The sequence below is a fragment of the Silurus aristotelis genome, assembly GCF_946808225.1.
Source record: "Silurus aristotelis genome assembly, chromosome: 4".
Classification (NCBI taxonomy): domain Eukaryota; kingdom Metazoa; phylum Chordata; class Actinopteri; order Siluriformes; family Siluridae; genus Silurus; species Silurus aristotelis.
This window is the reverse complement of record NC_139577.1, coordinates 16,488,543-16,510,527: the sequence shown is the minus strand read 5'-3', so window position 1 is coordinate 16,510,527 and position 21,985 is coordinate 16,488,543. Positions and strand designations below refer to the sequence as shown.

The 21,985-nt window shown below is 36.2% G+C and overlaps 1 protein-coding gene across 6 annotated transcripts in view; it reads left to right on the top strand.

Annotated features, from left to right (window-relative positions):
- Positions 1–230: 230 nt before the first annotated feature.
- aifm2 (AIF family member 2) overlaps positions 231–21,985 on the top strand; it is a 34,269-nt gene continuing 12,514 nt past the window's right edge. For 2 of the 6 annotated variants that reach the window (XM_083540354.1, XM_083540352.1), the window contains exons 1-6: positions 15,375–15,788; positions 20,398–20,447; positions 20,787–20,873; positions 20,967–21,077; positions 21,528–21,681; positions 21,758–21,915. In XM_083540354.1, coding sequence (XP_083396480.1) covers positions 15,737–15,788; positions 20,398–20,447; positions 20,787–20,873; positions 20,967–21,077; positions 21,528–21,681; positions 21,758–21,915 — 612 coding nt within the window. In that variant the 5' untranslated portion in view covers positions 15,375–15,736. Of the gene's footprint in view, positions 609–1,864; positions 2,049–2,153; positions 2,270–2,346; positions 2,467–2,604; positions 2,698–2,913; positions 3,023–3,188; positions 3,342–3,969; positions 4,171–7,466; positions 8,667–15,374; positions 15,789–20,397; positions 20,448–20,786; positions 20,874–20,966; positions 21,078–21,527; positions 21,682–21,757; positions 21,916–21,985 lie in introns of those variants that run through there. The other 4 variants (XR_014533354.1, XM_083540353.1, XR_014533355.1 and 1 more) reach the window with 4 other exon arrangements.

Genomic DNA, 21,985 nt, shown 5'->3' with positions numbered 1-21,985 from the left:
TGAAAACATCTGTGTATGGACATTGGATAGCTAAATTAATACTTTATATATGTTGAAATTACATAAAAAGTATGTGGGCCGCCTATTTTGAATACTTTGAATACATAACCGTAGCTATTACCTTTCCTAAACGTGGCGTGGCTGCGCATGCGCAGTCGATTAGCTCGCTACTCACCGTTAACGCATGCGTGGTAAAAACCATCATTACCTAACCCCGAATACTCGTCTAAGTTTTCACTGCGCATGCGTGCTTAGGACACAACACAGGTTGGAGAGTCAGCAGTCATCAGCGAGTAGGTTGGAGGCATTTTGAAATTGGTGCTATTACTACTAGTGAAATAGGTAAGCATTTGGACATGAGATTGCATTCTCTTCTAGATCTCGATGAGCGGTTTTCTAGGACGGTTTTAGTCGACTAAATCTAGATGGTCTAGTTGACAGCGCTTGTTGATATGGCATAGGCGAGTAAAATCAGTTAAACTTCCGCACTAAGTGACCGGCGAGTGCATAAGTAGTATCTGTACCAGCAAGCTTTAATTTGTTTGTTTGTGTTTGTGTCAGTTATTAAGGATTAGTTTAGGGCTGATCAGACGTTATTGTTTGCGAATGTAAGTACCTACACTGGCGATCAAAATGAGAGAACAATTTATAAACAATTGAACAATTCTGAAATAATGTTATCTTCACTGCTCAACAGTTGAAGATATTTTTGTCCTGTCTATACCATGCTACCAGAACACCTTTTCCACAAAATAACTAAGGCATTAAAAAAAACAACATTATTTTGCAGAAAACACACTGATCAAAATTAGAGAACACTTTCAGATACCTCCCAGTTATTGGCGTTAATCTGGTATCTGGTGCTAATTTCCTTGATTATCTGTCAACCCCTATTTAACTGGCAGCTTCACTGACTCTGTAAGATGGTGGGCCGTTCTAAAGTGACTGAAAGCCTCTGGCGGCAGGTTGTCCAGATGAAGGCCAAAGGGATGACCCTATCAGCCATAGCAAGACAAGTTGGTCGTTCCAAATCTGTGATTTCAAGAATATTGAATCTTTACAACATCACAAACTCATTCAAGTCCGCCAAGAAGGCTGGTCGTCCACTGAAGACAAATACAAGGGAGGACAGGATACTGCGGAGGATCTCAATGGGCAATCGTTTCCACACTGCAGCTGGATTTGCTCACCAGTTCAGTGATGAACAGGGTAAGGATCTGTCCAAAGAGCATTTGGACTGAAAGCCCACTCGGCGGTGACCAAACCTCCCATTAGCAGAAAGAATCAAAAGGCTAGACTAAGCTTTGCTGAGGAGCATGTTGTGTGGACAGAGGAGAACTGGTCCAAAGTTCACTTCAGTGATGAAAGCAAGTTTAATTTCTTTGGGTCCGATGGGAAACATTATGTTCGGCGCAAATTGGAGAAAGACTGAACCCAAAGTGTGTAAAGAAGTCAGTGAAAAATGGAGGAGGAAGTGTCATGGTTTGGGGCATGTATTCTGCAGCAGGAGTTGGGCCTCTTATACAGCTACATGGCAGAGTGAATGCAAATGTTTATCAGAACCTTCTTCAACAACATAACCCTTCTTCAACAACATCTGGTAAAATGGTATAGACCTGACAAAAACTCCTTCAACTGTTGAGCAGTGAAGATGACATTATTTCAGAATTGTTTAATTGTTTATAAATTGTTCTCTCATTTTGATTGCCAGTGTACAACTGTCAAGTGAATGTAACTGTAAACCTACAACAGTCTATTATTAAAGCAAATTACTTTACAATACGACCACATGCGTGAATATGTGTAGAAAAAAAAAAGGGAATCAAATGTTTCTTAGGCATTGACTGATTTTTATGCATTGCAGATTCACATTATGGGGGGACAAATGTCCTTCGATGAGAAAGTCCATGTGGTGATTGTAGGTGGTGGGTTTGGTGGTATTGCAGCTGCCAAGCTCCTCCAAAGCCATGGGGTCCCCTTTATGCTGATCAACCCATTAGATGCTTTTCATCACAATGTTGCATCACTGCGTGCTTCAGTTCAAAGTGGTATGTTGTACAACAGCCAAATCTGACCATGTTTTTTGACCAAAAAAGACTTTCTTTGGGGTATTTCATTTAATGTTTAACAATCCGTGTTTATTTTCCACACAGGATTTGCTAAGCAAACTTTTATTCCATACAAAGAAACATTCGGACAGTTTTTTCTTCAGGGCAGCGTGATTCGAATAGACACTACGGACAAATATGTCGTGCTTGACAATGGAAAGGTATTGACTGATGTTTTTTTACAAGTTTATCTTGAAATAATGGTATTCGAATCTTAAACGAGTTTAACCTTTTACAGGAAGTAAGTTATTCACACCTCATTCTCTGCACTGGGTCAGAAGGGCCTTTTCCTGGGAAATGCAACATTGTGGATTCCTACCATAAAGCGATTGAGAGTTATGAAGAAATTGTGAAAGAGGTAGCTGTTTTAACATTCATTCTGATTTTGTCCCTGTTTGTACAATGTTAACTCCGTTACAAACATGTTTTATAATGTTATCTACTAAACAGCATCTGTCTAAACAGGAAAGCAATTTTGTATGATGTCCTTTCTCAGTTCCAGGAAGCTGAATCTGTGCTTGTGATTGGAGGTGGAGCCACTGGGGTAGAAATGGCTGCTGAGATCAGGACAGAATATCCAGACAAGAAGGTTCTGAATCAAACAACTCAATAAAAACTAAGCATTTATCCAGATGATATATAAAATCACATTCTTGTTTTAATTACTCATTTCTGTTAGATAACCCTAGTGTATTTATGGTTGATGCAAGTGGGAATTAATTATGTTACTGGCTAAAATATATGAATGGCAAATTATAGTAAATAATAAGACAACTAGAAACACATGGAATGTTTTTAAACACAGGTAATACTTATTCACTCACGTGACACCCTAGCTGATGCAGACCTGCTCCCCAGTGTAAGAAAAGAGGCCCGACAGGTACTGCTGGAAAAGGGAGTGGAAATATTTCTTGGTAAATCTTCTTAACAGCATTTATTTCACATACATGCAGGGGCATCATTAAAATACGCAGATCATAATATTTTTGGAAAATTACACTCTGTTGATGATTACAGCATAATCGAATGGTCCAAAATGTATCATCCAACTCTTTTTAACTTTTTTTTTTCTTCTTCTAGGCCAGAAAGTTTCAAACCTTGATCAGCTGGAACTGAACGTGACTCAGAAGGGCCAAGTGGTCAAGACGGATAAGAGCGAGCAGTTTACTGTCGATCTTATTATTTGCTGTGCCGGGAACAAGATCAATTCCAATGCCTACAGGTCAAGTTTAGGTCAGTAGATTTTTCTGTGTGGATTCCTGAATGAATGAAATTGGATTTTGCATAAAAGTGCCATTTATCTATAATAAAATGCTTATTTGTGAAAAATAGTGTTATTGGACATTTATCAAATAGTAGAGCTGTCAAAAATGAACAAGTTATTGACTAATTTAAAATGAATTTTAACGGGAATAATATTATTCACACGGATTTGACCATTTACATAAAAAATATAAATTAATATAAAAGAGGCAAAATGAAAACCTTAAACGCAACATGCATTTATTCACGATGTGCACACATCTGGCAAATAAAAACTGTTGTTGCTTTAAGGTACATTTGGAACAGAGTAAAATGTGCGATTAAGTTGCGATTAATCACAAGTTAACTTGTGACAATCATGCAATTAATCACGATTAAATATTTGAATGAATTGACAGCCCTATTAAATATATATTTGTAAGTTGTAATTGTTTTTATATGCTATGTTATGTAACATTTTTGACTTTTATTCTATTCTACATTAATTTTTTTTGCCTTGATTATTTATTTAGTAAGCAGCTGTATTCTGTCTTTTTTTCCCCGTCACTGGTATATTTCTCACATCACTCTGTTTGTTGTATGTCTGCTTGTGCTACAGGTCAGTGTCTGGCACCGGATGGAGCCCTAAAAGTGAATAAGCACATGCAGGTGGAGGGCTTTGACAACATATATGCTGTTGGGGACTGTGCTAATGTAAAAGAACCCAAGATGGCTTATCATGCTGGTCTCCATGCCAAGGTTGCTGTGGTAAATATAATTAACAGCCTGGCTGGAAAAGCACTGACATCATACAACACAGGTAACAACATTTCACCTTGCAGCAGTCCTTTAACACAACAGTAACATTAATAATCTGATTTCTGCACTCATCAAGCACTTTATTAGGAATGCTATACTAGTCGTGTGTAGGTCCTCCCTTTACTCTCAAAACTTAAATTCCACAAGATGTTAAAAACATTCCTTTGAGATTCTGGTCCATCTTGACATGATTGCATCAAGAATTTTTGCAGTTTTTTCAGGTGCCGTTTTTGTGAAGGCTGTGAATCGCTAGTTCTACCACATTCCAAATGCTCACCTGGACCATCTGAAAAAATTTAACTTATTGTCATGTTGATGAAATCAGTTTAAAATGACTTTTGTTTTGTGAGATTATCATGCTGGAAGAAGCCATTATTATATGGGCAAACTGAGGTGATTAATGAGTGCACACACTAAGTAAAAATGCAAAAACAACAAAAACAAAACAACAAAAAAAAAAAAGTGTAAGTACAAATGAAATAATAGTATAATGAATGGCCCAATGTAAGCTAAGAAAGCATTCTCACCCTGTTACAATACCTCCAGCAGCTTGGACTGTTGACACAATGCAGGTTAGGTCCACATATATATGCTGTTGGTGCCCAATTGTAGCACTCTATCTGTGTGCCTCAGCAAAAATCATCATTTAAAAAATCTTTTAGACCATGCTACATGCCCACTGCAGCCTTCAGGTTTCTTGGCTGACAGAAGTACCAGATATGTTTTACTGTTGCCAGAGTGGTTTTCTAAATTACTGTAGCTTTATTCTCAGCTCAAACCAGTCACGCTGTTGTCCTTTCTCATTAATGTTTTTACAGCTACACAACACCTGCGCACTTGTTTTTTTTCTTTATAGCACTATTCTGCGTAAACTGAATTACTGTTGTTACTGAAATGAGGTTTATTTGATTAACAGAAAATGCACAATATGCATCAAAACTAAATCAGACAGGTGCATAAATTAGGGCACCCTTGTCATTTGTTTTATTTGAATACCTGTAACTACTTATCACTGATTAATTGGAACACACAATTGGTTTGGTGAGCTCATCAAGCCTTGAACTTCATAGACAGGTGCATCCCATCATGAGAAAGGTATTTGAGGTGGCCAATTTCAAGTTGTTTTTCTCTTTGACTCTCCTCTGAAGAGTGGAAAAATGGGGCTCAAAACAACTTTTAAATGACCTGAAAACAAAGATTGTTCAACATTATGGTTTAGGGCAGGGGTGTCAAACTCAGGCCAAATCTGGCCCGCGGTGTAATTATATTTGGCCCGCGAGATCATATCAAGTGTGTATTAGAGCTGGCCCGCCAGTATATAGCGCATACACCGCTAATACTACAAATCCCAGAATGCTTTGTTAGTGTGCGGGCGCGTCAGTCGATACTGCTGTAAAAACTCTCAAGCTGCTCAAATCCTCTCTGTGTTCACCAGCACATATCTGTGTGTAACTGTTCTCTTTGATAAAGATAAACAAAACACCACTCAGGAGTCTCTCTGATGAACACCTTCTCTCAATCCTGAGGATTTCCTTAGCTCAGAGCCTAAACCCAGACATGATGCTCAGCACAGAGCCTAAACCCAGACATGATGCACTTGTATCTAAGAAGAGTTGCAGGTATATGTCTTCAACCAATCAGAGTGTAGCAAACTGATCTTAAATGAATGCCTTTATGCACTTTTTCTACTCTAAGGCATGGAGTGTTAATGGTTGAAAGATTGTTTTTTTTGTTGTTGTTTATTGAAGGAAATTATTATTATTTTTGGTTGTTTTGCTGTTGGCCTGTGAAAAAAAGATTTACATTAAAAAAAGAATTCGAAAGGCGAGAGAGAGAGAGAGAGAGACATAAGAAACGAATACCACTGGTGTTTTATTAAAATTTAATTTCTCATGTGTTAATAATAATACTAAACTTTTGTTGTTTCAGATTCAATGTTTATGAAAAACTAAAGTTTGTTTTCATATGGAAAGGTTCAAAATTCTGGTCATCTGGAGAGACGGAAAACATGCACAATTGCAGTCAAATTTTCAATAAATATTGAGTTTGGCCCTCGGCCCTCGTCCCAGTTTTTAGTTTTGGCCCACTGTGAATTTGAGTTTGACACCCCTGGTTTAGGGGAAGGCTACAAAAAGTTATCGCAGAGATATAAGCTGTCAGTGTCCACTGTGAGGAAATGGAAGACCACAGGCACAGTTCTTGTTAAGGCCAGATGTGGCAGGCCACATAAAATATTGGAGAGGCAAAGGTCAAAAACAGTCAAAAACAGCCAACAGACCACCTCCAAAGACCAACATCAACTTGCTGCAGATGGTGTCACTGTGCATTGTTCAACAATTTAGCGCACTTTGCACAAGGAAAAGCTGTATGGGAGAGTGATGCGAAAGAAGCCTTTTCTGCACACACGCCACCTCGCTTGAGGTATGCAAACGCACATTTGGACAAGCCAGCATCATTTTGGAATAAGGTGCTGTGGACTGATGAAACAAAAATTTAGTTATTTGGTCAAAACAAGGGCCGTTATGCATGGCAGCAAAAGAACACAGCGTTCCAAGAAAAACACGCTACCCACAGTAAAATTTGGGCGAGGTTCCATCCTGCTGTGTGGCAAGTGCCGGTACTGGGAATCTGGATAAAGTTAAGGGTCGCATGGATTCCACTCAATATTAGCAGATTCTTGAGAATAATGTTGAGGAATCAGTTATATATCAGATATTTCAACAAGACAACGACCCAAAACACTGCTCAAAATCTACTCGGGCATTTATGCAGAGGAACAAGTACAATGTTCTGGAATGGCAATCCCAGTCCCCAGACCTGAATTTCATTGAACATCCATGGGCTGATTTGAAGCGGGCTGTCTATGCTCGGCCACCATCAAACCTAACTGAACATGTTTTGTAAGGAGGAATGGTCCAAAATACATTAATTCAGAATCCAGACACTCATTACAGGCTATAGAAAGGCTAGAGGCTGTTATTTCTGCTGAAGGAGGCTCTACTAAATATTGGTGATTTTTTTGTTGGGTTGCCCAAATTTATGCACCTGTTTAATTTCATTTTGATGCATATTGCGCATTTTCTGTTAATCCAATAAACCTCATTTCACTACTGAAATATTACTGTGTCCTTCAGTTATTTGATAGATCAAAATAAAATTGCTGATCCAAACACCCAAATATTTATAAATAAATATCATGGACATTGTCAGGGGCTCCTAAACTTTTGCGTACAACTGTATATTGTGTGTGTATATCCACAAGTAATTTTGATTTTGCGTGTCTGATTTCTCCTGTAGGAAATGTGACAATGTTATTAGCTATGGGCAGAGATGATGGTGTGGGCCAATTTAATGGTTATAAACTATCTCGCTTCTTAGTCACCCATGGAAAGAGTAAAGGCCTACTGCTCTGGAAGAGCTGGATGGAAATGGGACAGAAAGCCCCCAGCAAGTAGGCAGCCACAGCATGTATTTTTGTGTCATTTACAAATTTGTATGTTGTATAATGGGAACATGGGAAATAATTGTTCATTTAAGGCCAATTGTAAATTTTGGCTTATGAATTTTTGTAAACAGCAATGAAATATAACGATAAATTCTCCTGTTATAATCAAGTCCACTTCTTAGGTGTTCTCACACAGTCCCCTATGAAAATATTGAAAAGAAAAATGAAAATGATTTTGAATTTTATTGTTATACAAGTTGTGTAAAACAATGTAGAACATTGTATAATTTGTTTGATTACACACAAGTTATCACACATATTGCAACATGTGACTGGCAGGTATGTCTTTTTTTCCCCAGGTGTGCCCTGTTAGCTTGAATGTTTAAACAATTATAAGCTCTGAATGTCTACTTTGGGTTCATTCCAAAACCAGCATGACCACACCAGACTAGACCAGAGAGCTTTTCTGGTGAAAAAGCTAGTCATATTGAATCTGAGAAAAGGGTGAACATTGAGGAGAGCCATTGCACAAGAATGATGCATTTGCCAGTACAACAATTTGGAATGTTTTCTAAAAGAAAGAAACAACTGGTGTAATACCACCAGACATGGCACAGTTCAGCCAAGAAAAACAACAGCAGCTAATGACATTAATATTGTAAAAGCCATGAATGAATAAATAAATAAGCAAAGAAAGAAACAAATAGTGTGAGAAAGAAACAAATAAACAACTGAAAGAAGCTGTGGCAGAAGACTGTAAAAGAATCACAAAACTTGCAGTTATAGCAAGTAAGTGACAGACAAACAAACATTTTGTGTTTAATTTACTTGAAAAACTAGCTGTGGCTAGTATTTTGTGGTCTTACACTACGGGTGCCATGTCCTAACTAGTTTCACATATCTAGATGTAAACTGAAGTGAAACCTGAAATTCTAGTATGCCATATTTGTGTTTTGAACTCAAACCAAATCTTCCATCAAAAAACAAAAAAAACAACCTTGTTGTATACTTTCGGCGGGTTCTTTAACTGTGACATTTAAATGAGAAAAAGATATGTATTAAAATGCTGTTAATGGCATTTTAATGTCTTTCATGAAATGAGATGTTTTTGCATTACTAACATGGAAGAGAAAAGGTAGTAGACTTTTCTTTTAAATCATTATATTTCTAATAAACTATGCTGTTTTTTTATTATTAATAGTATATAGTCATTGATCTGCAAGTTCTAAGCACAACCTTAGACAACAATATGTTTAGTGTGATCAACAGTGTTTACACCAGTGGTGGGCGGTCAGGGCACTAAACACTATCAGAAGCACTGACCTACATTTACAACCTGAATTCTAATACAGTGGAACCCGGTTATCTCGCCCTCGGTTACCTCGACAACCCTATTAAGTCGACGTTTTTGAAGTGGAACCGCTAAATTCTCGCTTTGTCTTAGCATTTTTTATCGGTTATGTCGACTTTTTTTATGTCGCCGAACCCTGATATCTCGAGCACAAGGGGGGAAAAAATTTGCCATTCAACGTCAGTTATCTCGATGCAGCCGCAGAAGAACTCGCGAAAGTGTCGGAAAAATCAAACCTTACAGCTGCTACAGGTGTTGTGTTGTATACTGGTGAATCTCTGCTGTTAGTTACTGCACATATGCATTGTGTTGTTAAATATTATGCGATGAACGGGAGGCGAAAGTAGAAGCGCGGCGCTGAACAGCACACGGGAGAACGTGGGATAAGCAGCAAAAGAATAGAATGAACACCGGCAGGATCGGGGGGGATCCGCGATGCGCTTTGGGAGGAAAAGAGCAGCCGGTGAGAGAGTGCCGGTGGGAAGACACGTACCGGAATACGCATGCGCGATAACAACGACCGCCGTGAACCAACAAATACCAACAATAACGGACAGTGAGAGTGTGGAAGTTTAAATAGGAGCTGGTGATGATGATAAACGAGCACCATATGTGCGCGATTAAAGCCGGGAGCTTCAGAGAAAGCGGCCGAGAAAACACCTGACACGCTGAAAGGGGCTGAAGGGGGCGTGGCAGGGGGATTCCTGACAGATAAACATGTACTGTATGTATTTTTATAGCATGACTTCATCAAACAAATCGCGGCAACGCTGTTGTGTAAAAACCCCTTTAAAAACACGTGCATGCACATTCTCATTTATTAACGCACATCATGTACATGAAGCACGTTAATATATTGCCGCCATTTTGATTTTCGTTTATCTCGATCATCGGTTATCTCGATGCTTTTTGGCGACCCCCTAGGACAACGACATAACCCGGTTCCACTGTATTTGTTCCACGAAATTGTATTAATTCATTCCCAACAGTTTATTCTCTTGATTCCGTAGTGTTTCTCTTGGCTGCACTGCTTCCAGTATGTGGATGTAAAATTTTTTTGTCCAATCAGATTTCAGCCTCAATGTGCTGCCATGGCAATCTAATCTGCCCAGGGCCTTCAAAGTCTGTTCCACTAGCCTTTTTACTATAGAGAATATATCAATGGGTCTATTTCTTTAACCAATCAGATTTCATATTCGCCTCACATATTCGCCAGAATAGCGTCAGCATTTTTCTGTTCTCTGATTGGTTGGTCAGAGGAAACTGTTACAGCCAAGTTCGACTGGCAAAACGCGTGTGTAGCTCTGCACAAATGTAATACATCTGAGTTACTGAGTTAGTCCCTACTGAAGTTAAACGTAAAGAAAAAGAAAAGTGCACATTCTGTGTAAAACACATGATCAGTTTAAATTAAAGACCAATGTGAGCCAATATAAATCAATATAAAGCGATTATAAATGATTGACAAAAATGACACAACTGATGCTCTGGATAACTGTATAAAAGAATTGCCTTATGTCACCTCTAGATGGTGACAAAAGTATGAAACAAAATTGTAATGGAAAATTATTTGTGGACTCTTAATTTGTAGATACAGAAATCTGAAATATGCTACACACTAATTTGTGCAACGCTGCCTAAAGAGTTTTCACTGGGAAATCTCTCTGATTAGAAGAACTGTTCTGATAAAATGTTTTAACCTTTAAAGGTTCCCCCAGTGGGGCAAGCTTAAAAAGATTAAAAATTTTATTTTTTTACCTTTGGTTTCTAAGAGTCTTCATAATAAATGTTATTTATAAATATGGGTTTTACTTGTATAGCTTTTTAATCCTTTGACATTGACACACAGCAGCTATGGAAAAAATAATATATAAAATTTAGATTTAAAATCTGTGCCTGTTTATTTGGCAGTATCATTGCATTTATCCAACCTAATACTTGAATGCCTCCAGGACCATGCAAAGTTACGAATAAATGTATTTGAGTTTCTTTTTATTGTTGAATCCACAGCCTATTTGGCCTGGGATAATATGACAAAGGTTTTTTTGTTTGTTTTTGGTTTTTCTATATTACTGTAAAAGTACATAAAGTACCTGACATTTTTAAATGTCTCATGAGCACAAAGAAAAGGTTTAAAAATGCTTTAATGTTACCAAATATGTTGATGCAGTATACTGAATATACATACACACAAGCATTTTCACCTATAATAATCCATAGTAAAAATATTGTTACATTTACAGAACTGTTGTGTTGTCTAAAATGTGTTGTTATTGTAATGATGCTTAATCATGTAATCTGATTTTTTGCTCCTTTAAATGCGAAAATGCCACCAGACTGGTGTTTTGCTAAACCTTTCATTACGGTTGAACATAAGATTTTGGAGATAATGGGAGAGGCAAACAGAAACCAAAATAACTAAAGTATAGAATAAAAATGTCAGTTCTTATATAAATCTTAACCCCTCTTTATGGTAGTGATAGAAGTTTTTCGTTTGGCTTACAAAGGCTAAAGGCTCCATATTGCGATTAATAGCATTAAGCATCCTGTTTCATGTTCCCGGAACTTTGAAGCCAAATTTGACTTTTTCTGGTCAGAGAGTGAAGGAGCTTTGTCATTTGATCTACTCAAAAGTGACTCACTGACCCCAGATTCAAATGCAAACAAGAGACATAGTGAAAAACCTTCAGTCACACTATTTTTTACTTACGCTCACCACAGAATAAGCATTACACAGGAAAGAATTTACAAAGATAAGATCACAAAGCAGAGTTAGACTATAGGTCAGGCAGGCTTCTCATTTGTAACAAATGCATTAATAAAAAGTTAAGATGCAAAACTATATAAAAAAATAAATAGCTGCAAAAATGAAAAACTGTAACTTTAAAGAAGTGACTAAAATACAGGTCACACATAAATCAATGACCAAAAGAAATAAAGTTGTTGAGTTGTTTAATATTTAAAATAATGTCATTAAAATGTTTAAACTAGCACAAATAAACAAATTCAGACATCACCCATGAAAGGTAAAATCCTATCAAACACTGTTCATCACAAGATCACAAAGTTTATCATGTTTTAGACATTTAGACATATTAGACTAGTAAATTTTAAAACAATTCCTTATTTTTAGACTAAGTAATTAAGACAAAGTTTATTTTGAAACATGAATTCATTTTAAACACCAGATTTATGCCACTGGAACAGCAAGCTGTATAACCTATACAGGCCAAGACCTTAAAACTACACATCAAATATTTTCCTAATTTACATTCCTGCATTTTTATATAGGTGGCACATTAATTGAAATATATATTCTTATATAGTGATTTTCGAAAGGTATCTTGTGATTTGTTCAAATGTGGTATCATATTACTACTGTTTAAACTGATATGTTGCAATTTGACATGTGCATTATACACATGTATATTGTAGTTAATAGAATAATAAAATTAGAATTAATAAAATTGTTCTGTGGTAAACATACAAAATATAACTCATTAGATACTTGTGTATATATGAAATTAACTAAAGAAACTCCCTTTTTTTATTCAATTATGTAGTTTGTGATTTCCTCACACAAACACCTCCTGTCTTACTGAGAAGAAAACAAGAATTCCATCCATGCTGACTTTGTACTGAGAGGTCATTGAATTAAAAACATAGAACAGTGGATGGATTCATGCATTTATCTTATGTTTTTTGTTCACCCAATTCCTTAGATTCAGTTACAGGGGAATGAACACTCAAAAACATTTGGTAAAGCTGACATTAAACATTCTCATTTTAGGCAATGTCAGTTTCACTATAAAATAAGTAGGGTACAAAAAACCCAAACTTTTTTACCACTTGTGACTACAGCTTTATTTGTGTGTTTGTGATTTGTTGGATATTTCTTTATACTGCAAATAAGGTTTGTATTGTGTTACCTTTCCCTCCACACTGAACTTGTAAGGTGTCTGCTGGGATACAAGTAATACTTTTTTGGGAGGAATGTGTGGTAAGAAGCCACAAACCGTTATTGTTTTGGACAAAGGTCTCCTGACTCCTGAGCAGACAGCAGTACATGACTGCTACTTCTAATATGTATAAAGTTCAAGGTTCAAGGTTTTTATTTGTCATTGCCACCATATGTGCAGACATACAAAGGAATCGAAATACCGTTTCTCTTCCCTCTCATCAAGTTGAATCCATCTTAGCTGTTTGCAGCACCACAAGTCAGTTTCTCATTGCAAAATTTGGAGAGTGATCCTCATTCAATGTGCAAGCTTTTCCAGTGTTCTCCTCCTTTGTATACAAGGAAAGACTTGATTGGATTTCACTGTGAGATGGCAACACCATATAAAATTCAACTTTAGACTTTATGTAATGAACTTTTTTTTCTCTGGGGCGATTGAATATATATATATACATACCATAATTTCCGGACTATAAAGCGCACCCATATATAAGCCGCACCCACTGAATTTTACAAATATTTTTATTTTTAACATAAATAAGCCGCACCTGTCTATAAGCCTGTCTACACTAATTAACTTTACACAGGCATTAACGAAAGACACGTTACACACGGTGTAATGGGTGAAATATCTTATATATATAAATTATATAAATAGCGCTTCCTTTAGGATCATAGCGGTATTTTGGGATTAGCCTGACACTGCATTTTTCAGCTATTACTGCGTGTGTTCAAGACAAGGATTATGTTCTTATTATTTTCTGATGCTCATTTCTAAGTTTCTTTGACTAACCCGTAACACTGTTGCCAAGAAAAATAAAAAGCACAAGTTTTGGAAACCTGTCTGTGCTTATATGATTTCTGTTGCAACAGGAGTTACAATTTGAGCTCTCCCTTCACCCAGACTCAACACGCTACAACGGCTTGTATCTAAACAGTAGCCGACCAAGAAAGTCATTTTTCACTGTCTTCCTCCTTCCTTTCACAACTATTTCTCTCGGGAGTTTATCTTTTGGCATCGTCGTGCGTTTAAAAAAAACTTATTTTCTCCCGATGCCGTGCAGCTCAGAACACAGGTGAGGTGCATGTTTTCGTTTCCGTTCGGAAAGTTAATTGGTCTAATGTTAAGCACTCAGTTTTTTGGCTTGAAGTTTGTAAAACCGGGAAAAACCCAGGAAAAATCCATAAATAAGCCGCTTCGTTGTTTAAGCCGCGGTGTTCAAAACCTGGGCAAAAAGTAGCGGCTTATAGTCCGAAAAATACGGTTTTACTTAAAGCATGATGCACACCAACACTGTTATATAATATTCAACTTCCAACAGTCTACAAGGTGTTTTAAAATAAGTATTTAAAATACTTCTTAGCAGCTGTAGAGTCCTTATAATAAGTAAGTTATGTGATGATCAATCCAAATATCATCTGCTGATTCATCTGGGCAAAAGTGATGTATTATGTATGTGCTTGTGTGTGTTCTTTGTCCTTTCATTTAAAATAGAATATACAAAATAGCCCAAACATACTTTAATCAAAATATATCACAGTATTATTGACAAAATATTATAAAAACTAGTGTTATAATAGTGAAAAACAGCATATATGGTAGGTAAAGATATGGAAAAGGTAGAAAGTTGTTTTTCTAGACTACCTAAATGGATTGTAATGTGGAGTTGTTTTTTTGGGATCAGGCCAGGAGCTAATGCAGTATCATCTTGCCACTCCCTGTCGGTAATGCAGAGTCAGAACGAGGTGGCCTGATCAGTACAAAAAAAGTATAATAATAAGAATAATAAATGCAAATAATATTAAATAATGTTTCCGAAGTTAATAGTTCAGTACATGAAATAAAAATAGTCTATGCTCTTTATTCTGAAGGAGAACAAAATGGTTGCAATGTTGCCTCTTGTGTGTGTCCTCTGCAGTGGTCTGAACTGAGGTTGACATCATATGCTTTTTTGAGATGGAGAGTCCGAAATCAATTAGCTTTTTACGGCCATCTTAGGTCATCCTCAGCTGGCTGATTCACAGATTCACACTTAAGCATCATACTAACATAGTAATCTTTGGATACCTTAGAACTTGTGGAAAAATGTATAGCAGCTCCTGAAGCCATTTAAAAGTTAAAACACATTAACATGTTAACTATTTCGGACTATATCTCATTTGATTCTTGTCACCTGATGTTTTCCGAATAGTACATTCTCTGCTTGCGATATTTCATAAGAGATAATTCATGTATGGCGCAGTGTTAAATTCAATTATACAACCTATTTACATGCTTAGAGCTTTAGAATTTTTTTGTTTATATGCGTGTGTGTGGTGTGTGTGTGTTCGTGTGTGTGGTGTGTGTGTGTGTGCGTGTGTGTGTGTGTGTATGTGTGTGTGTGTGTTGGTCCAGATTATCCTAAGTGTCTTTTTTTCCTATTGGTCAAACCTCTGAGTTAGGTTCAGTTAGGGTAGAAGATGGGAGGAGTTAAAGAGGAACAGAGCAGCCAAAACAGCCCACCCCCAACTCATGTGCTGCACGAGAGCCTTATTTACTTTGCAGCAGAGAAGACAAGAGCATCACTGCAGAGTGCACTGTTATCCGGCATCGATTCCGCACATCACCATTTACTCTCTTCTTCACTCACGAGCCTCACAGGCTGACTGTTTCCTGCTCATTTTCTCCCTCTCTGCACATCAAGAGTGAGCAAGAGTAAGGAAGAGGCTGCGAGTTCTGCAGCTCCAGAAGGAGTGGACGGAAGCAGCCTGCATAGACGCAGCATATTTTTTGGGCCAGACATCACTGGGCACCAGGCTAGAGGAAGGCCACTATGTGTGACTGTTTTCATCTGGCGTTCCCCAACTGGCATGCACCAGCTGCGGGTGGGCATCATCACTCTGCCTCTCCCTGTCTCTCTCTATTGCTCAGCTATATCCTCTAACTTGCTTCATACCTGCTATTTTTATCCCTGATTTAGCACTCAGCCCTCCTGCCTGGCATTTTATCCTGTTTCTTGCATTGCAATGACTCATTGTTTGTGTGCTTGTCTGTGTGTGTGTGTGCCTGTGTGTGTGTGTGTGTGTGTGTGTGTGTGTGTGTGTGTGTGTGTGTGTGTGTTAAAAGTTTTGGTTTGACCTTGTAAACAGCATCTTGGACTGCAGTGTTTATGAGAGATCTGGGTGTGTCTGCAGTAAAGTGGGTGGGGCTTTGTTGTAGGCGTGCGCACCATCACGTAGAATTTAGTGTGAAGTAGATGCAGCCTAGATTAGGTGTGTCTGCAGTATTGTACAGGGATTTGTTAGACTACATTTGAGAAATAGGGACATTTGACAAAAGCTGCAAAAGGTTATTGTAAAACTCCAACTGCCATAATTCTGGAGCAGTGTCAGAGGCTGTGAATGTTTAGATGTTTAGTTTATATTGTATTTTATGCCAAGGCTTTGTTTCAAATTTTCCAGAATTATGGAGGCTAAGACATTATTGCTAACAATACATATAGAGAAGTTATATGTAATAGATCATTCAAATATAAGAATTGAACAAGTTGTTAATACTTGGAAGGTAAATAATTACTTACATGTTTGTCTCTAAGCAAAGGAGCTGTGTGTTTGTTCATCATAGATAGATCTCATACCAGAATGTTGCAAAATTAAAAGGAAACCCTACACCACTGTAGAACAGACAGCTGATGATCAAATCAAAACAGGACAGACATTCGATTAGTAGTTTTAAATTCATGAGTTTTTACTCACTCTTTCTGAAAACGTTCTGGAAATCATTTTAACAGATATATTGATTTTCAATTTAGCAAGTAATTTATTGTAGGGTTAGTAAAAATATCATAGCACATCAAATACTGTTACACTACTTCATCAAACATCTAATGATTTAATCCAGAGAGACTCTGTTCGCTAAACATTATTTTTCTCTCTGAACAGACCGAATCTGGGCGTAAAAACGTTTTTATCTTCATCGCATCGTAGCACAAAGTGAACCATAAATGTGATTTTTTTTTTTATATAGTGTAGAAGAATTAGAAGCACTAAGTAAATTATATAGTTGTGATAATTGTATGTACTTTTGAATTATCCTCATATAGCAAGAACAAAAGGGATTACAAGCGGAAGTGGATCTTAATTATTCACACAGAACTCATGACAGTTCTAATAACACATTTATGTCAATAAGTATTTCCAAGAAGAAACTCAAGAAGAGTAGGAGGTGGCTTTCTGAAACAGTGCTCAGAATACTTTATCTATATACAGTATTCACCTGCATTTATGACTACTTAGTGCCCATTTAGAAGGTAGTCTACAACAATCTCAAAACTTCACATGGTTCTTAATCTATGAATAATGAATGCTGCTGACTATGTTTGTGTTATTGCGATGAGACTATCAGGTTTTTCTTTTAAATACAGTTTAAGGTTCCTGAGTCTTAGTTTTGGGTTTTGATTATGATTTTCTAACAATAACCATTAGAATTGTAATACCACTTATCCATTAAACCTCTCATACCTTTCAAGCAATATAATACCAAATATATGATGGTTGATCCGGCACACTGTGGTTGGCATCAATTAGTGTTTTTGATTCATTGGAATCATGAGGTAATTGTGTCTCATGTTTTTATAACCTGAATGGAAAAAGCCAGTTCTCTTTCCCCTAATGAAATGTAATTATATTTTGCGTGCAGCCTTCTCACTTTGCCACAGCTGTGTATGTGTTCTCAATAGAGGTCAAGGTCTATGTTTCATCTTTTAGTTCTAACTGTGTTAGTGCAATTAGCATGCAGCTAAGGCTTCTCGTTTGGATGGTCCCAAAAACAGAAAAACAAGCTGTTATGCCTGTAATTTTGGTCATGGGTGATCCACTCACATACTGGATTTATGTGGCTGTTTGTTATACATAGACATTTCAGAAAATGTTATTTTACATAGAATGATCTAATCAGGATTTTAATTGATTGATTACAAAAGTGATTAAATGTTGTACCAAAAGGTCATTTATATAAAGGCATTTGGCAGACAGCCATATACAGAGGGATTATAATCACTCATTCATACTACTGAGCAGTAATGGGGTTGAGGCTTTGCTCAGGGACCCAGGAATGGCAGATTTGGATCCAAAAGCCAATGCCTTAACCACTAAACTATAACCTCCCCAGATTATATTAGCATAGACATAAAAATATATATTATACAGTATAGTACAAATAAACATTTGTTCAAACACATGGAGCAATTAAACTGGGTAATATATGGTAGTACTTGGTTGAAAGTCTTTATAAGCTAATGGAGGGAAAATGAAAACAATTCATCATGACTATTAAGAAATTTTAGTCAAGTGATGAGCCATATCTAGCAAACAACCACAAAAAAATAGACCATCAAGACAGTTTTAGACCAGGTGTGGAAACTGCACTGCTTTAGCAACAACTTGCAATAGGCTTAACTGTTAGTCAATGTGCACAATGCAACATTCTTGATATTGTGTAATCTATTCCCATAGACAAAACTGAACAAATGTAATAAGATATTTCTGTACAGTAACAGTAGCACTGATCTGCTCCTGATTGTTTCTATTTTTGGTCCAGCAACAGGAAATCCATGACCACATGTCTGTCAATGGATTGAATAAAATATTTAATAAACTGAATTTCTTTTTTTTTAATTGAATAAAGATTGAATAAAATCTATTTTTATTAGCACACTCTAATGTAGTTAGATGCATTTGTTGAGCTAATCGCTGAATGCCATTCTCTTAACATGGTTACAGCAACTGCATGTATGTTTCAATATTCTGTAATATTAACTAGTTATTAACTAGCAGTTAGGAAGTTCTTGGGATTTTCAACACACATTTAATACCAAAACTGAGTAATTATACAGTAATTAAAGCTATTATAAGCTATAATCAATCAATCAAGTACTAGAATCTTGTAATCTTGTAGATGAGATTTCTTGGCTGCACCCAGACCACTGAAGGAAAATAATCAGATTTTAATTATTTTCTTTTTCATTGTTTTACATCTAACTTAATTTTAATAAGATTCTAGGCCCAAATCCTTTTTTCTAATACTCAAGAAGCAAAAATAAATGTGTTTTTTAAGTGACATTTCTTACCTTGGGTATGAACATTGCACAACCATTATTAATACACTTAATCAGTCATGGGCTTATCATTCAAGTGGCACCCTAAAAGCAAATATTTGAGTAGGGTGGAGCGGGATTATGAATTTAGCAGTGTTCCGATTTCCAGACCACACAAAGCAGAATGGACAGTATATGCATAGAAAATATAAATGAAAAGTATCAAACAACAAATAAAGTTAAGCAACATGCATTGTGCTATCTGGTTGCCCTGTTTGTGTGGTTTATGATCTCCTACTGTAATAATCAAGTAAATATGTTATAGGGTAATAGGCTGAATACCTAACTTGTTTACAAATCTCAGCAACTGCAGAAAGTACAGTTACCTTAAACACCTAAAATGTATTTAAATTCTAACTGATCTGATTTGGCATAAATAAAGACTACTGTGTTATCAAATTACAGATGAGAGTTTTTGGCAAACAATATTACCTAAAAAAAAATTTTTTATTATTTTTTTTATTTTATCTCTAGATGTACATGCACAAAGGTATCATGTATAATCATTTACAGCTATGTGGACAGTAAATAAATACTTCACAATTTATAAAAAGTAATATTATTTCATCTTTTCACAAGTGTGCTTGTTGCTTATATGCCCAAACCTGTGTGGAGAAAAGGGAAGGGCAGGGCACTGCAACTCCTCCTGTATTGAAATTCAGATACATAGTGGATTGGGCAAGTCTCAGTAACAAACTTGTTCAGAGGGAAATTCTTTCACACAATAACTCGGGTAAGTGCAACATTTTGGTCTGAAGAGGATTTGGTTGAAGAATGGCCTTTGTTTGATGAATGATGATGCACTGACATTGCAGTTTACTGATATTATGTTGGTGATGTTATAAACAGGAATGTCTTTGTATGTTTCTTTTCAGTTTTTCTGAAATACATCTGGATTGGTTGATTTGGAAGTGATACATATTTTCTAAGATAAAGATGCTGTTTTTCTGCTTTTTTTAATGTGTTGTCTGGAGTTCAGAACAGTGTAGACACTCTTTTTTTGTCAAAGAAGATTGACTTCTCCAGATGGTTGCCTTTGTGTAATATACTGTGCTACATTGGAAACTGGCTTTTAAATTAATGCAGTCATCTTCAAGTAATCTTTATATGTTTCGAAAAATCGTCCAAAGTGGTAGGATGCACCTATCAAGATAGGTTTGTTTACATTAAGAATGAGCTCAGCACACAGTGCAAAACTGCCCTGAATCATGAGTAATGATGATTGATGTTTGTTAGTAATGTTTGAGTTTTGTGGGTTAGTAGTTCTTATGGATAAATAAGAACATTTACTTAACTGAGCTCTATTTGCACTGATAAATGCTGTTTTTAATCTGAAACAGGTGCTGGGCGAAGGCTAAGGGGACCAGAACAAGAGGCAGAGGATGATTCAGTGAGTATCAATCAAACAATTATCAGTCAATTTCAGAACATTTGGTTTGGTACATGTTGTATTTGAACATTTAAACAACTTTATAAAAACTCACTTGAGCCAAATGACAAAACATTAATTCTTATGTAGGGTACAGCTAAGCAAGTAACATATAGAGATGTATGCCTTTTAAAAAATAATTTGTCTTTGGTTTTTGTGTGAGATTTTACCGAATATTTACTTCTACAAAAATGCATTCACATACATCAAAATACATACATGTACTTGGTAATCGTGTAACATGTAATTACATCTTGTGTTTTGTTAGTTAAAAATATATATATTATTGCTGATACTTAGGTAGGTGAGGAAGCTGAGATTTTAGAGAAGGAAAGACCTCGTCCTCAAGGCTCATCCCCAGTAGAAGAATTTCCTGTAGAAAAAAAGGTAACTGCAATCTTTAGTACAGTTTCAGATTGTTAAAAATCAGTGACTAATATTAAAACTGTGTCTTGCTATATATATTTATTATCTTGTCAGGCTGAGGAGGATATTTCTGTATACAAAAGTGGAAGCAACAAAAAAAGCAGAAAAGGTGGCTTCGGATCGCTCTTTGACAAGCATTCATCTGACAAAATGAATGAAACTGAGGTCAGGCTTACTGAAACAATTTATTTTACCTTACACATACATTTTTACATATGTAGCATATTAAAATCCTGATTGTTTTAAAAAGATATATATATACAATGTACAATGTAAAAACACAATTAAACAAAAACAAAAAAACAAATGTGTTGTATAATAAAGGCCATTGCATGTGATTTAATCATTTCCCTAAGTATCAAACCATTCAGTGAGAACTTTTGTGAATTGGATCATTTTAAAGGAGACATATTTTAATTGTAAATTAAAGATTTTCAACCACTTTTTCCTCTGTGGGAACAAGTGGACCAAACAATGCTAACAAAATGCCCTCAGAGGAAAACTATATTTATGAAATATAGTAATCTAGTTTTCTTTTACATTTCAACCGATGTTTTTGTGAAACAAGTTTAGTAAAGATTATAAAAGTGTTAACTTTGCCATCTGTGGTTTCAGGATATGCAAAGTGATGAATGTGAAATAATTGTGAAAACAGTGAACGAACCATGTATTGAGGGCTTAGTCATGACTGGTGGAGGGAAAGAAGGCATCTTCATCAAAGAAGTGAAACTAGATTCACCTGCCTCCAAGCATCTAAGTGTGAAAGAGGGTATAGAAAACATTACAATTAAAGTTTATTTTTATTTTATGTCTCAAACTTCTAATCTTTATTTACATCCCACCAGGTGATCAAATACTAAGTGCTACAGTATACTTTGATAATGTTTCATATGAAGATGCGCTTCAAATTCTTGAGCATGCTCAGCCATATAAAATGGAATTTTGTCTAAGACGCAAAGTGGAGCCAACTATACCAGAAAATGCTGAAATTATACACCCAAAGGTAATTGCAGTCAAACTTATTTGCTTTAGGTTTTGAGGTCTAAAGTACTTAGTACACATTTTTTCCTCCA